This window comes from Pieris rapae, chromosome 13 (assembly GCF_905147795.1).
Source record: "Pieris rapae chromosome 13, ilPieRapa1.1, whole genome shotgun sequence".
NCBI classification, from domain to species: domain Eukaryota; kingdom Metazoa; phylum Arthropoda; class Insecta; order Lepidoptera; family Pieridae; genus Pieris; species Pieris rapae.
In genome coordinates this window covers 1,419,366-1,434,896 of record NC_059521.1, presented here as the reverse complement: position 1 = coordinate 1,434,896, position 15,531 = coordinate 1,419,366, and the positions used below count along the sequence as shown (strand labels likewise).

The window sequence follows — 15,531 nt, the reverse complement described above, 5'->3', positions numbered from 1 at the left end:
AAAAAGATTCATAGAAGTTTTTATGATATATGATTTCTAAATATTATAATAATTGGATTCAATAAGTTCAGTTAGGTTTCTTTTCATTTCATATCAATTAAAAAAATATTAAAAAGAATTTTATAATATATGCAAATGCGTATTTTTAAAAAGTTTACTAATAATTGGATTCAATAAGTTAGGTTAGGTTTATTTTATTTCATATCAATAAAAAAAATATTAAAAAGAAAAAACTAACCATGAAGTTTTTACTAAAAAAAAAACACAGAAGTTTTTATGATTCATGCAAATATTTTAAAAAGAAGCTACCATTTGTTTCAATATCAGATTTAATGATTGGACTCAATGAGTTAGATTTGGTTTTCTTTCAATAAAAATAGTCTACTGAAGACTCTGTAATTTCGACGATATTTTATTTGAATGAATACCACCCGAACGCAGTATAATTGCTTAAAATGCTTCGGAGAACAATTTACCGGAAACATATAAGTCGCTACATATCTACGTGCAACGAATTTTTTCCGTAGAGAGAATAGAAAAAAAGCAAATAGTTTAATTAAATTGCTTAATTTTTTCGCAACTGTATTAAAAATAGTCGTTCAGTACACGTGCGGTACCGTCATTGCAACTTGTCCCGACTGTCAACCCTCACCTTCGGCTGCGCCTCGGCTCGGGTAGACATTCGTCGGAACTCGTTGCAATGACAGGCTTTCCGCACTTGTAATGAAATATACTATTTCCTTTCATTTTGATCATATTCCCCTGCATTTCTAATGGGTTTCATCCTACTGTAATTTTTTTTGGTTTCAAAAATTATCGACACTGGTCTATTAGGCAAGGTTCCGAAGATACTAGCAGCGTATATTACTTTGGGAATATTTAAAATAAAAGCCATCACATATTCAAGAATTATATTATTTTTTAATTTTATATTTAGAAATAAAAATAGTTATTGGCTTTTTATTCATGTTTTAAAATTATTTATGCTCTTTACTCCACATTGCATTAAAACCAGTTACGTTATAACACTTAAATAATATGGAGGGAAACCGGTGGTCTTATAGCTTTCGTAGTAGCATATCTGTGAATGGTCACAGACAATTGTTGATTGGTGATCTTGAAATGAATACATACTTTTAACTTTATAGTTTATGAATAACTTGGCGTCTCTGTCAATTTATTCACGGTTGTGTTATTTTGCGAATTATCGTAATAAAAATGTTATTTTGCAAAAGTTACTAGCATTTGCTCTAATATTGTCTTGTTGACAAGGCAATTAAATTGGAAACGCGTTGATCGCGTAAGTTTTATAAGCACAACTTACAAGATGGCTGATATAAAGGTAAAGAGGTCCGACTTGGCGGCATTTTGATCAGTAACGGTCAATTCTTAACAAATTGTTTTTGAGACAATATTACAATGCCTTACATTTTACTCATTACCATGTTTCATAGCATTAAGTTTGTATAAAATATTATTATTAAAATATGCAATTCAAATGCACGGAGTTTTTAGATTACAACTTATTTAAATAGCATTGAATTATGCTTGGACTATTATATGGCAGGCATCATATTCATAATATACACCTATAATTTATCAATATTACCCACACAAATATCGGTTACTGAATTTTTGAATAACATTCTGAAGTTGTTATTGTATCTTAGTTATCTGTCAAATATCGGCAAAAAATATTAAAACTTCAATTTTACTTATTCATTATTTTGTGTTAATTTGATTAGTATTTAGTTGATGTAATAGTGATTGGTATTTACTTAAAATTTAAAGTTAAATTATACCATGTGTAATATTTCTCATAACTTATTAAACTTGATTTCAGTCAATGTTTCAAAAACTTAACAATGGAACACAAAATGGTACTGCGGACCCTACACCCCCCAAAAATCAAAAGGGTAGTATAGAAAAGACTTATCAGAAAAAATCACAGCTTGAGCACATTCTTCTTAGACCTGATACATACATTGGGTCTGTTGAACGGGCCACAGACACCATGTGGGTTTTTGATAAGAGTAAGGAGTGCATGGTGCAGAAGGAAATAACTTATGTACCAGGTTAATGATTTATATTTATTCATATAATCTTAAAATCTCTTGCTCATAAAAGTACTCCTTCTGCTTAAATAATAAAGTGCATATATCTTAGTATGTTTGTTATAAGTGATATTTAAAACAGTGAAACTTGTAATTTCAGGCTTGTACAAAATATATGATGAAATATTAGTAAATGCAGCTGATAACAAGCAAAGAGACCCCAAGATGGACGTTATAAGGATTGAGATCAACCAAGAACAAAATACAATTTCTGTTTATAATAATGGATGCGGTATTCCAGTAGTCATGCATAAGGATGAAAAAATGTATGTTCCTACTATGATTTTTGGACATTTGCTGACATCATCTAATTACAATGATGAAGAAGAAAAAGTGACTGGTGGCCGTAATGGTTATGGTGCCAAATTGTGTAATATATTTTCTACAAAGTTTACAGTTGAAACTGCATCTAAGCAATATAAAAAACATTTTAAACAGACTTGGGGATCTAATATGACAAAAGCTTCTGAGCCAAAGGTAAAAGAAGCTGGCAAGGATGATGATTTTACAAAAGTGACATTTAGCCCTGATTTGGCTAAATTTAAAATGGAGAAATTAGAAGACGACATTGTCTCTCTAATGTCCCGACGTGCATACGATGTAGCTGCATCTACAGCAGGCGTCAAAGTGTATCTCAATGGAGAAAGGCTCAAAATTAATAAATTCAAAGATTACATAGATTTATACATAAAAGGTAAAGAGGATGAGGCTGGACAACCTCTCAAGGTGGTCTATGAAAAAGTAAATGAACGATGGGAAGTGGCTCTCACTCTCTCTGACAGAGGTTTCCAACAAGTTTCTTTCGTAAATTCTATTGCTACCACGAAAGGAGGTAAGCATGTTGACACAGTAGCAGATAGTATTGTAAAGAATGTTCTGGAAGTATTAAAGAAGAAGAATAAAGGCGGCGTGAACATTAAACCTTTCCAAGTGAAGAATCACATGTGGATGTTTGTCAATTGCCTCATTGTAAACCCAACCTTTGATTCACAAACCAAAGAAAACATGACACTCCAAGCAAAGAGCTTTGGATCGAAATGCACTTTCTCAGAGAAATTTATTACGGCAGTTTCTAAGAGTGGCTTAGTAGAATCCGTATTGACATGGGCTAAGTTTAAAGCTCAGAATGAACTTGTGAAAGCTTCTGGTAAAAAGCAGAGCAAGTTGAAAGGTATACCTAAGTTAGAAGATGCTAATGAAGCAGGTACAAAGAATGCACATTTGTGTACTTTAATCCTTACCGAGGGAGACTCAGCTAAAACTTTAGCTGTATCGGGGTTGAGTGTTGTCGGGAGGGACCACTATGGGGTGTTCCCATTGAAGGGTAAACCTTTAAATGTCCGAGATGCTTCACATAAACAGGTTCTCGAGAATGTGGAGATTAATAATCTAATAAAAATCCTTGGGCTTCAGTACAAAAAGAAGTACAACACAATAGACGATTTAAAGTCACTCCGTTATGGCAAAGTGATGATAATGGCCGATCAGGATCATGATGGATCGCATATAAAAGGTTTGATCATAAATTTCATACATCACAATTGGCCTGAGTTGTTAAAACTGCCGTTTTTGGAAGAATTCATTACGCCCATTGTCAAGGCAAGCAAGAAAGATAAGGAAATATCATTTTACTCATTACCCGAGTTTGAAGAATGGAAGAATGAAACGGAGAATTATCACACCTATAATATCAAATACTACAAGGGTTTGGGTACCTCCACTGCTAAGGAGGCTAAAGAGTATTTCCAGAATATGGAGAGGCATAGGATAAGGTAATTTTCTTTGACTTATTTTAACCCAGCATTTATTGTAGTTTATATAATACATATAATATGATGATAATTAACCAGATATGAAATCTGAGACAAAAAAAATTGTACTCCATTGATTAATTTATATTAGATTTCTTACTATTTCGGGCACATCTAAAAATCTACTCAGAATATGTTGATTGATGGTGATTAGATTTGTTAACAAAAAATAAAATATGTTTATTATAGAACATAAGATAGATAGGTATCACTTATTCCATGTCATTAAATTTGAATGAGCACCCTACTCATCAGCAAAGAAGACAGAGGGTGTAGGCCGACAGAAAAAACCGACAAAAAAACTCTCGGTACTCTTAAAAAAGCATCAAACAATACTTATTTTAAAACAAATATATAAAATTAATTAAAAGTAGCCCAATACTAGACCCAGGCCTTTTTATAAACTAGATAATCGCTAACTATATAGTAGCCTTTTTATACAGCTTTTCTTTAATACATTTCTTAAATTTATTAATAGCCAGATATAAAAGAGCCTTTGGGATTTTTATAAAGAAGAGTAACTTTTCCCAAAAAAGAATTACTAACTTTGGATAGTCTAGTACGGGGAAATTGCAGCATGCGTTTGTTCATAGTATTAACATTGTGCATATGTTCTATTCTTTTAATCTTATCACTATTCTTGTATACATACATAATATTTTCATAAATATATTCGAGGGAAAGGTACAAAACCACCTATAAATATTCTTTTTGGGACATGTTATTTCCTTGCCTATATGCGATATTTATATATTATGACTTTATAAAAAGTGTTCAGCTGTGTTTCATCTTTGGAGGTATACATACAAAATATACCTTCCGTTATCCGTAATCCGTATCACTTCGATGTACGTAGTTCAACAACTGAGCGTTCCACTATGTGGTGCCACTACCCAATAAACCGTACCATTTATAAAAAGGTCGGCTACGCACTTGCGGAGCCTCCTGTTACATTAAAAAAATGTATTTACCATCATATACCTTGACAAAAATAGTGTGAGGGTATTTAATTAATGATACTTTATTAGATTTAAATATGCGGGTGCAACCGACGACCATCACATAGAACTAGCGTTCAGCAAGAAAGGAGCCGATCAAAGGAAGGAATGGCTGACCAGCCACATGGAGGAAGTCAAGCGACGAAAGGAGATTGGATTACCAGAACGATATCTTTACACCAAGGAAACTAAGAGTGTTACATACTCTGACTTTGTCAATTTGGAACTGGTACTCTTCTCTAATGGGGATAATGTCAGGTATTGATTGATATAATAATAATAATAATATAGTTCTCACTCTTGCATTTTATGGGGGACGCTAAAGGCGTTATAGGGGATTGAAAACGCGTTATTGGGGCAAATACTGCGTTAAATGAGTGACGGAAAACGCGTTATTGGGGAAAGTAGTGCGTTATAAGGGGGACGGAATACGTTATTAGGAGAAAATCCTGCGTAAAATGGGGGAGGGAAATCGCGTTTTACGACAACGCGTTATAGCGTTATAGTAGGATCACTGTAACAATGGTCATGCATCATGGTTCATGTGAAAGGTTTATTACATTTACCAAGAATCATTGTTATTTCTCTATCGACATATTCCAGATCAATACCATCTATGATAGACGGGTTGAAGCCAGGCCAGCGGAAAGTTATATTCACTTGCATCAAACGTAACGATAAACGAGAAGTGAAAGTTGCACAATTGGCTGGTTCAGTGGCTGAACACTCGGCTTATCATCATGGTGAGTAGTATACTATGTTTTTTTTATAACAATAATAAAAAGTCTATTCATTTTAAGTACATTTTCTTTTCTAAGACACCCTTATTAGTAAAAAATACCAGTGTCTGGTTTCCCAGCTCTCATCACAAACTTAATTACTTAAAATAATGACATTAAATGTTGATTCAATTCATTGATCATCATTGCAACACCTTTTCCTATACAGATCACAATTTAAAGCCAAAAATTTTTGCCTAAAAAACGTTACCTAACCGATATGCAAACAAAATTACAAGAAAATATGTTGAACTATTTTACAACACACCGACATGAGAATTTTATATATTAGATATTTATTCAATATTCAAAGCCATTTCACAAACTGAAAATATTATATAAAAAGGAATATTTTTTCAAGAATAAGCCGGCTCTGAGGCCCAGACCTAAAGAGGTTTATTAAACTTCTGTGTATTATAAAACCTAATTACTCCTTACAGGCGAACAATCCCTAGCAATGACAATCGTTAATCTCGCACAAAACTACGTGGGTTCAAACAACATTAATTTGTTAGAACCCCGTGGTCAGTTCGGTACTCGCTTGTGCGGAGGCAAGGACTCGGCCAGCCCCCGTTACATCTTCACGCTGATGTCACCGCTGACGAGACTGGTGTTCCACCCGCACGACGACCCTTTGCTTCTGGTATGTATTAAATATTCTCACATAAAAGACGAAAAAATATATGGAAATTAAGTATGTGACGCATTAAAGTAGTCAAATCCGATTAATTGAACCGATACTCAATCAAGTCGCTAGCATTTTGATTGAAATAAAGCAGTGTCGAAAACGTTTAAGTATCTGTCTGACCGAAAGCCAGCATGTTGATTAATAATATAAAACAAGATGGCGGTCACGACAACAGCTGATTACTTTTAGAGTGGGTTTGTTGTGCGAGTGGTTCTTTGTTTCTCTCTCTTGACTCTTCCATGATTATTTCATTTGTTATTGTTATATCAGTGTGTTCGTGTAGAACTGTGCGTTCAGGAAACTCGTTAAAGGTTTCGTTCACTTGTCTGACGGAATTTTAGCGACTTGATTGAATATCGATCTCTAATTAACTGTCTACAGATTCAATTTAGTCTCTTATTTACGCACTTTACTACGACATATATAACTTGAATCTTTTGTATTCAAATAGATTAAAAAAATAATTATAATCTGTATTTTGTAGCACGAATTTGAAGATAACCAGAAAATAGAACCAATTCACTACGCTCCCATACTTCCGATGGTGTTGGTGAATGGAGCTGAAGGAATCGGTACTGGATGGTCTACGAAGATACCTAATTACAACCCAAGGGATATTGTTGCTAACATACGGTAATTATTGCATTTTAACTTTTTATTTAATATTTTAACGATCTTATAATAAAAGTTTTCATAAAATATTACTATACTGCCTATTAAATTGACACGAAACAGATACAGTTATTTGAGGCCCAGACCTAAAAAAGTTGTAGCTCCACTGATTAATTTTTATTTTTTAAAGGCGTATGCTTGATGGTGAGGAACCGAAACCAATGCACCCTTGGTACAAAAATTTCCGCGGAACCATAGAGGGCTTTGGTGATAAATACGTTATTTCCGGCGAGGCCGCCATTTTGCCAAACGACAAGATTGAAATCACCGAACTTCCGGTTGGCACGTGGACACAGAATTATAAAGAAAACGTTTTGGAACCGCTTTTGGGAACGGATAAAGTGAAACCGGTTATATCTGAGTATAGGGTGAGTTAATTTACTAAAAAATATTAAATTTAATAATCAAATTGTAACGTGTCTTAAAATTTTTAGAATTTATAATAAAACATGTAATGAGTATTGTTAAAAGTACTTGCATATTTATGGTATTTGTGCATGGTCACTAAGATGTTTAATCAGTGACCATGCAGATTACTAATAATGAAAAATTGAGTGTGGTTTTTTTAACATATTGTAGTTTAAGTTTTAATTTATTTATGAATAATATCTCATCCTTAAACAAATATTAGCTGAATAAATATGGTAAGTTATTGACAATAGACAAAAATATTTTCAGGAATACAATACAGACACGACAGTTCGCTTCGTTGTGTCTCTCTTACCGGGAAAACTTGCCGAAGTAGAGGCTGAGGGCATCCACAAAGTATTCAAATTGCAAACCACCATCTCTATGACTTGTATGAACGCTTTCGACCACAACAACTGCTTAAGGAAGTAAGTAATATTTAATATTGTGCAGATGAATTCTTTATTTATTTTTGTCTTTTTGCTTAGAATAATTTTATTATATCGTCAGTGAAATAATATTTTTTTAATAAATCTGTGAGTTAATTTAGTATAATTAACCTATATTGGCAATGAAATATCTGGTCCGTTTTTTATTAAATTTCTTTTTAAGTATTTATTATTTAAATTAATATATAATTAAATAATAATAATTCCAGATTCGACAAAGTGGAAGAAATCCTGCGGCAGTTTTACGACGTCCGATTGCGATACTACGCCAAGAGGAAGGAATTCCTCGAAGGGCAATTGCAAGCAGAGGCAGACAAACTGACAAACCAGGCTCGGTTCATCGTAGAGAAGTGTGACAAGGGATTGGTGGTCGAAAACAAGAAGAGAAAGGTGATGGTGGATGAGTTGATCAAACGAGGTATGTTGATTTGTTTGTTCAATAATTCACAATAAACTTCGTTTAAGTTCGGATCGAAGGACCAAAATTTTGAGACTATGGCAATACTATATATGTGACAGGATACTGACTGTGAGTCACATTTAAGATTAAAACAAAAAAGTTACGGTCCGTTTTAGCTATTGTACTCAAGAGATCGAAATGCTTTCGTTAAGACTTGTCTAATAAATTTATGTCAAGAAGTTTAAAAATTGTTATTATTTATATAGGATACGCCCCTGATCCAATCGCGGATTGGAAGAAACGAGCAACTAAAATGCAAGGTCTGAACGCGTTGGAGGATGAGGAGCCAGAAGAATCCGAGGAGGAACTAGAACCTGAGCAGAATAAAGGAGGAAAACCAGTAGATCCCGGTTAGTTATGAGACTTTTTTTAATATCTTGGATTACAATTGACAGCGAATAAATTGTTTGTATTTTGTGGTAAAATTATGTAAAAATTAGATTTAAAGTTTAAGTATCTGTAGATTTTCCATAAGAGTTATCACTAATAGTTACCCAATATAACTTTTATTTTGCGCTTGATATAAGTAAAATATTTCAGAGAAAGCATTCCAACAATTAAAGGAAGTTAAGAAGTTCAACTACCTGTTGGGGATGTCAATGTGGATGCTGACGAAGGAGAAGAAAGATGAGTTGCTCAAGCAAAGGGATCAGAAGTTATCGGAACTGGAGGCACTAAAGTAAATAACGTTTTTAATTTTCGAAAAATCTCTTAAATTTTTGTCATCACAAATTCTGATAAAAGCATTTTTGACATTCCGGATTCTTTATGAAACCGTTTAATAAATTTTGAATATTATGTTTTGACAAAGCACTTTATTGTAGTTGAATTTGTAATCCAACATCCAGTCTAAATTCAATCTAAAACTGTTTAGTAGTTTTTGAGATATGCTATACTAAATACAAGGCAAAAATAAATTGCATTTATGCACTGAGGTAGTTAGCTTTTATTCATTGTTTAGTTTGTTATTATTAGAAAATTATGATTCTATAAAAAAAATTACAGAAAGAAAACTCCATCAATACTATGGCGAGACGATCTTGACATCTTCCTCGCGAAACTAGAAGATCTGGAAGAGAGTGAGAGGCAAGAAGAGGCCGCTACCAACAGAAAGACGTCTAAGGCCCAGGTACATATGTTGTTCAATTAATTTTTACAATCAATACTTATGTGAAGTTCAAAATTTATTAATACCTGTTAATTATTGATATTAATTATATTTTTTTTAAACTTTAATGATGCACTTTTAATACTTTCATGCTAATCTTAAGATGGATAGAATAAAGGTAAGCTTCTACCAGTTTTAGGGTTGCCACATACAATTAAGAACCATAAAAGAACTAGGTTCTAAAAAACTTGTCTATGTCTAAACTATGTTTTGTCTGACGTTTTGATTGACTGTGAAAAAATATGAGAATTGTATTAAAATTAATAAAATAATGATAATCTCAAATTATTGTGGATTTGTCAATTGTTCATAAATGTTTTTATTATCACTTTGTTGCATTAATAGTAAATATGTATATAATCCGATAACATGAATTATTAAGAAGGCAACGGAAGCGGCCTTGTCGCTAACAAGCGATTTCTTCAAGACAACCCTAGTAACAAATGAAATTAGATACAGATAACAATATAGACAAAACTAATATCTAAAATATATGAAAACTAAAATCTAATATACAGAATCATATGAATCACAATTAATGCTAGAACCTAGCAAAATCTATTTAAAATTATATATTTATAACAAAAATTGTAATTAAAAGTCATGATTAAACAGATGGAAAGTATATGAAAGAGGTTTTTATTAAGAAGCCTTATTTTTTGACTGATTTAAATTTTCATACTGACGTATGTTACGTACATGCGCACTTTTAACAAGCGTGTAATTTAAACCAAGTACATAGTTATATACATATGTGTAATAGCAATTCTTATATTATATATTTTTTATAAAATAAATTACAGGCAGCGAATAAGAAGAACCGCAAATCGATAATGGAGATCATTCCTTCCAATAACGGAAGACGAGTGGAGCCAAAAATATCTGAAGACATCATCAAGAGGATCCAAGCTGCTGAAAAAGCCAAGATCAAGAAGGAAGTTAAGAAAGAATATGATCCGGTGAGATATTTTTAACTATTACAAAAAGTATCAGAAAGCCAATAATCTGGAATTTCTTCTTAGTCCATCAAGTAATACAACAAAGTTTACGATATTTTATATATTATTTTTTTTAAGTTTATAATTAACTAGCAGACTCGGCCAAGCGTTGCTGTGGCTAAGGTTTTTGTTATATTACATAGTAGTAAATTAATCAAGGGAAACCGTAGGAGAACTTATGTGAAACGTTGGTACCACGACACGGACCTAAACTAAACCACCTTTAACTCAGCGCCATCTGTTAGAATTGTATCAAATAATAAACAAATGTTAATGTTATCGTAATTTTAGTAAGGATGCCTATTTTTTTTGAAAATGAAATATAGCCTATGTCACTCAGGAATGATGTAGCTTTCCAACAGTGAAAGAATTTTTCAAATCTGCCAAGTAGTTTCGGAGCCTATTCAATTCATACAAACAAACAAACAAACAAAAAATCAAACCTTTCCTCTTTATAATATTAGTATAGACTATAAGAATTTGGTAGTCCTTAAATTTTATATGAATTTAAATATCACAAAGTAAAATAAATATCACATATTATCGTGCAAAATTAATTTTTAAATGAATTGTTAATAATTATTGGTACCTTTTTCAGGATGACCCGACAGGTGTGAGTCCCGCAAGTAACGAGAAGAAACCGCGAGGTAGAGTCAAGAAAGAGAAAGTAGAAAAAGTAGAGAAAGAGAAGGGAGACAAGAGTGACAAAGAGAAGGATGGAATGAAGCAGACTAAACTTACATTTAAAAAGGAACCGAAGAAGGTAATTAATTATACTGACATTATTTTACAACAAGTCTTAAGATGTTTGTTTGAATCTAATATTTCCCTAATTTTAAGGCTATTTTTGGAACAATTACTGAAACAACGACAGAATTCGTATTATTTTTGTGAAATATCATATGTAAGGAAAATATTTTAAGTTTTTTCATATTATTTTGTGTGTTTTGTTAGTAATAAATGTTGCCTATTATAACCGAAGTACTGAGATAGTTTCTACCTAGATATAATGAAATAATATGTGCTGTTTCACACAGGTTTTTCAGTCGAAATGTAAAATTTATTTATTACAGTTTACTATATCATATCAAATCTACGATATATACTAACTCATTTAGCTAGTAAAATATATACAAGATAAAATAAGCATACCATAGGAGTACCAGAAATTTATGTTAAGCAAAAAAAAACAAATTATAAGCAAAACAGGCAATTTAGTTTGAGATTCTTAACAATGTTTGTTTTAAAACTGATCAGCCCACTACCGAATATATCCATCTCCGGATAAGCTGTGTTTAATCCGTTGAAATCGCGAATTACCTATTACCTTTCTTTGTAAATGTGGATTCCAACACATATTTATTAAATAAAGAGTGCATATATGTAAATAAAATGTTTCAGAAAAAGCCAACGTTTAGCGGCAGTGAGTCTGAAGACTTGTCAGGTTCTGACGTAGAGATGGCGGCACCCGCTGCCCCCAGGGAGAGGACTTCCACGAGACGAGCTGCTACCAAGGTATATTAGGGTTTATTATTTTATTATACATTAATACATATATGACATTTAAATTTCTATGGTAATCAAATATAGTTATTATATTCCTATACAAATGATAGAATCAAAAGAATGAGATTATATATGGGATTTCTAAATTATATAATAATAACACATAATCCTGTGTCAGACTGATATTTCTTAAATTATTTAAAATGAATACAAGCAATATATTTTTGTATAGAATAAAAAAAAATATAAATTTTGAAATTATTTTTGAGGGTAGAAAAATATTTTTTTTCTCGTAAAATGAAACACGTTTTAAATTTGAGTTCCTTTACAGGTCCAGAAATACACAGATGGCTCAGACGATTCCAAATCTGATTCGGAACCGGAACTATTAGATAACAAACTAGAGTCGGACAATGATCAACCGCGGAGGGCCATTTCCCTCAGCGACGATGACGATGACTTCAATGTTAAGAAAAACGCCAATAAGAAGCCCGCTGAGATGGACTCAGGTAGTTTTTAATTATTTTCAAGTTCATTAAAAACAATAATGAACTTACTATCACGAGGAATGCGCTGTTCCAATATCCCGCATACGAGTCGTAATTGCTACGAAGCGTCTTCAATTGATGGCGATTATCAGATTTATTAAAAAGTATATACAATTATTTTATCCAACTTTAATATATATTATATTTAGTACGTGAAATGTATTAAAAGAATAAAATATTTGATTAAACTGCTAATTTATAAAGAATAATTTATTGTTTAAAAATGTACTGGAATTATTTACTCTAATTTTAAGTCAAATCACTGCAAAATATTTAATTAAAAAGCAACTGTAAAATATTTAACTAGCCGAATGTATATGAAACTAGTGGGATAAATTAGTCCTGGTCCATTGACAAGTTCTTAAATGATAGATGATCCGCCATTTTTATTTTTATATCTCACACTGTTTTATTGTTTTTTTTATTAGAGTAATAAAAAAAATTATTATATTCTACGGTCTTTATATATGTAAATATGTGAGGAACATGTATACTAACAATACAATAATATAATTTAGTAATTTTATTCTGGGAGTACATTGTCTTCACATATAATTATTTAACTAACATATACAAATATTGTAAATTCTATTTTAAAAGAGTAAGTGTAGAGTCTCTTGCCCATTCTTCTCCACACAAACATACCTTTTGTAAGGGGCAACTAGAATCATGATATTTTATTGTGTTTCAGATTGTCTATTCGATTCCCTGATAGAAGAAACTAAGAAAGAAGTGAATAAGAGTTCAGATAATATAGAGAGTGAAGATGAAGCTCCGAAGAAGAAACCCGGTAAAAGGAAACTGATGACGGTCAAAGAACCGCCCAAGAAGAAGGTGAAGCCAACCATTAGCTTAGACAGTGATGATGACAGCATATTTGATACTAAGAAGGTAAGAAACAGTTCGCTGAACCTTAAATTTTAATAACAGAATCAAAGTAAATAAAATCAGTTTATTTTTTTAAAGTTATTATTATTATTTACTACTGTGGCTAATAATTGGACTGCCTGCTCATTTATAAGATAGCTAAACGTAAATTAATAAAACCTTTTATAAATTTGACGAATATTTAAATGATCCTAATCCTTGCGATTGATTTTCTCCAGTTCAAACAATTTGTATGACTCAAACTCAAAAATATCTTTATTTATATACGTAAACATGTCAAAAAAAAACAAATTAAATATATTGTAAATTTACATTTACAACTAGTTTTGAGAGCGTGAGTTTTATTAAAAAAAAAGTCGATTTTTTGCGTCAGGCACAGAAGGCTGATCACCAACTTGAGGGTTAGATAAACAATCATGAAACAGATACAAAAATCGTAGGCCCTCATTATACTGGACTATTAGTTTTTTTTAATCAATTATATCATTACGATTCTCAACCCTAACGATTTGTGAACCCATGAAGTTTAACTCTTGCTTGTATCGCATACGTAGAGGTTTCCGGCGTGACTTAAAACCAAATGTCGATGTATATGACTGATCTCGTCGTCTGTTTTCCAGGATAAAAAGAAGACAGCAGCTAAAAAGCCTGTCAAGAAGAAGAAAGAGTCGAGCGACGAAGAAAGCGATGTCTTATCGGCGAGTCCGCCCCCACGAGCCAACAACAGAGCCAGGCCCAAGCAGAAGTACAACTTCAGTGACGGCTCTGATAGTGACTGAGGTGAGTCAATGCTGTGTCAGGCACCCGTGTCTTATATACATATTTATTTCAATTATACAATTATAGAAAACTGAGTCATAATGCTGGATTTTTTATTTAAATTTGTATTCTAACTAAAATTTCATTAAAGTCGGTTCAGTAGTTTTTGTAAGAGGCATGTATAATATATAGCGACGTAGTTGCTGCTGTTGTGTCTGCGTCCGATTTGAACGTTTATATTCGAACGACATACAGACAGACACACATTCTTAGTAGAAACAGTTTGATACTTAGAATATCTAATAATCTTAAATATCTAGCTTGTTTCCTTACAATATATTTCTAAACAGTTCGAGCTAATGTTAAAGTCATACATTAGAAGAAATACCATTGGAGCTGGGAACCGAACCTTCAACTTCAGGGACAGGAGTCGCAGACTCAGAGACACTAAGCCCATAATATCTATTCACATTTTTTAAGAGAATATTAGTTTAATAATTGTATTTTTTCTTTTTATTTCAGAACCAGTGCAGATCTGATAATTTTAGATAAGTGTAAATAAATTTTTCTAGGACTTTTCATACATTGACTTTGTTTAACCTTACTACGTATGTAGCTTTATTTATATTAAAATAATTTTATGTAAAATGTTAATTTTCCTTATTTCCTCAATTCCTTTTCTATGATTTTTTCAGTATTCGCCCATTAATTATAATAATTAATAATGTATTTAATGTTTTGTACTGGTTACAGTCACATTTGTAAATAAAGACATTTATTAAAAAAAAAACATGTTTTATTTCTGTCTCCACATTTTTAAAGACTAAAAATTATTGGTTAAAGACTAAAAATATTCAGTAAATAAATATTGTCTGTTTTATATTTATGAGAATATTTTGATATTTTCACCAAATCAAAGCTTTTTATGCAATAGGAGGCAAACCGTCTGGAGGCTTATCTAATGATAACTGATAACGCCCATGGACACTCACATTGCCGGAATGCTCGCAAGTACGTGGCCAGACTTCTAAGAATTGTTGCGTTCTTTTCCTTAAGAAACCCATGTTGAATTGCTTTGGAAATACTTCAGTGGGACCGGAACGAGGAATTCCCAGTATTTTTTCGTCTGTGGTTCTATTACGGGGGACTGCCCCGTAATAGTCCAGAACAACATATTCACGATCTGCATTGTTCAATGAATAGGGTCTGATTCCCATAAAATATATATCTATTATTTAAGTAGTAGTACGTAATAAAGCATTTTTAACCCAAGATATCTGAAATA

General features: G+C 32.1%; 1 protein-coding gene across 1 annotated transcript; it reads left to right on the top strand.

Annotated features, from left to right (window-relative positions):
* Nucleotides 1-1,144: 1,144 nt before the first annotated feature.
* Nucleotides 1,145-15,011, top strand: LOC110992227 (DNA topoisomerase 2). The gene is made up of 20 exons (XM_045630879.1): nt 1,145-1,342; nt 1,844-2,075; nt 2,215-3,886; nt 4,954-5,181; nt 5,527-5,666; nt 6,143-6,345; nt 6,875-7,023; nt 7,193-7,430; nt 7,741-7,898; nt 8,129-8,337; nt 8,586-8,729; nt 8,920-9,058; nt 9,385-9,508; nt 10,351-10,506; nt 11,144-11,308; nt 11,947-12,060; nt 12,383-12,560; nt 13,291-13,490; nt 14,108-14,267; nt 14,769-15,011. Exons 1-19 carry the CDS (start codon nt 1,328-1,330, stop codon nt 14,264-14,266), a joined length of 4,623 nt encoding a protein of 1,540 aa, XP_045486835.1. The 5' UTR covers nt 1,145-1,327; the 3' UTR covers nt 14,267; nt 14,769-15,011.
* The last annotated feature ends 520 nt before the right edge of the window (nt 15,012-15,531 follow it).

What these genes read in the sequence shown, in the direction of transcription:
- LOC110992227 (XM_045630879.1), top strand. An exon ending in TCTAATGGGGATAATGTCAG is followed by an intron (nt 5,182 to 5,526) that starts GTATTGATTGAT and finishes GACATATTCCAG; the next exon opens with ATCAATACCATCTATGATAG. An exon ending in ACGACGACCCTTTGCTTCTG is followed by an intron (nt 6,346 to 6,874) that starts GTATGTATTAAA and finishes TGTATTTTGTAG; the next exon opens with CACGAATTTGAAGATAACCA.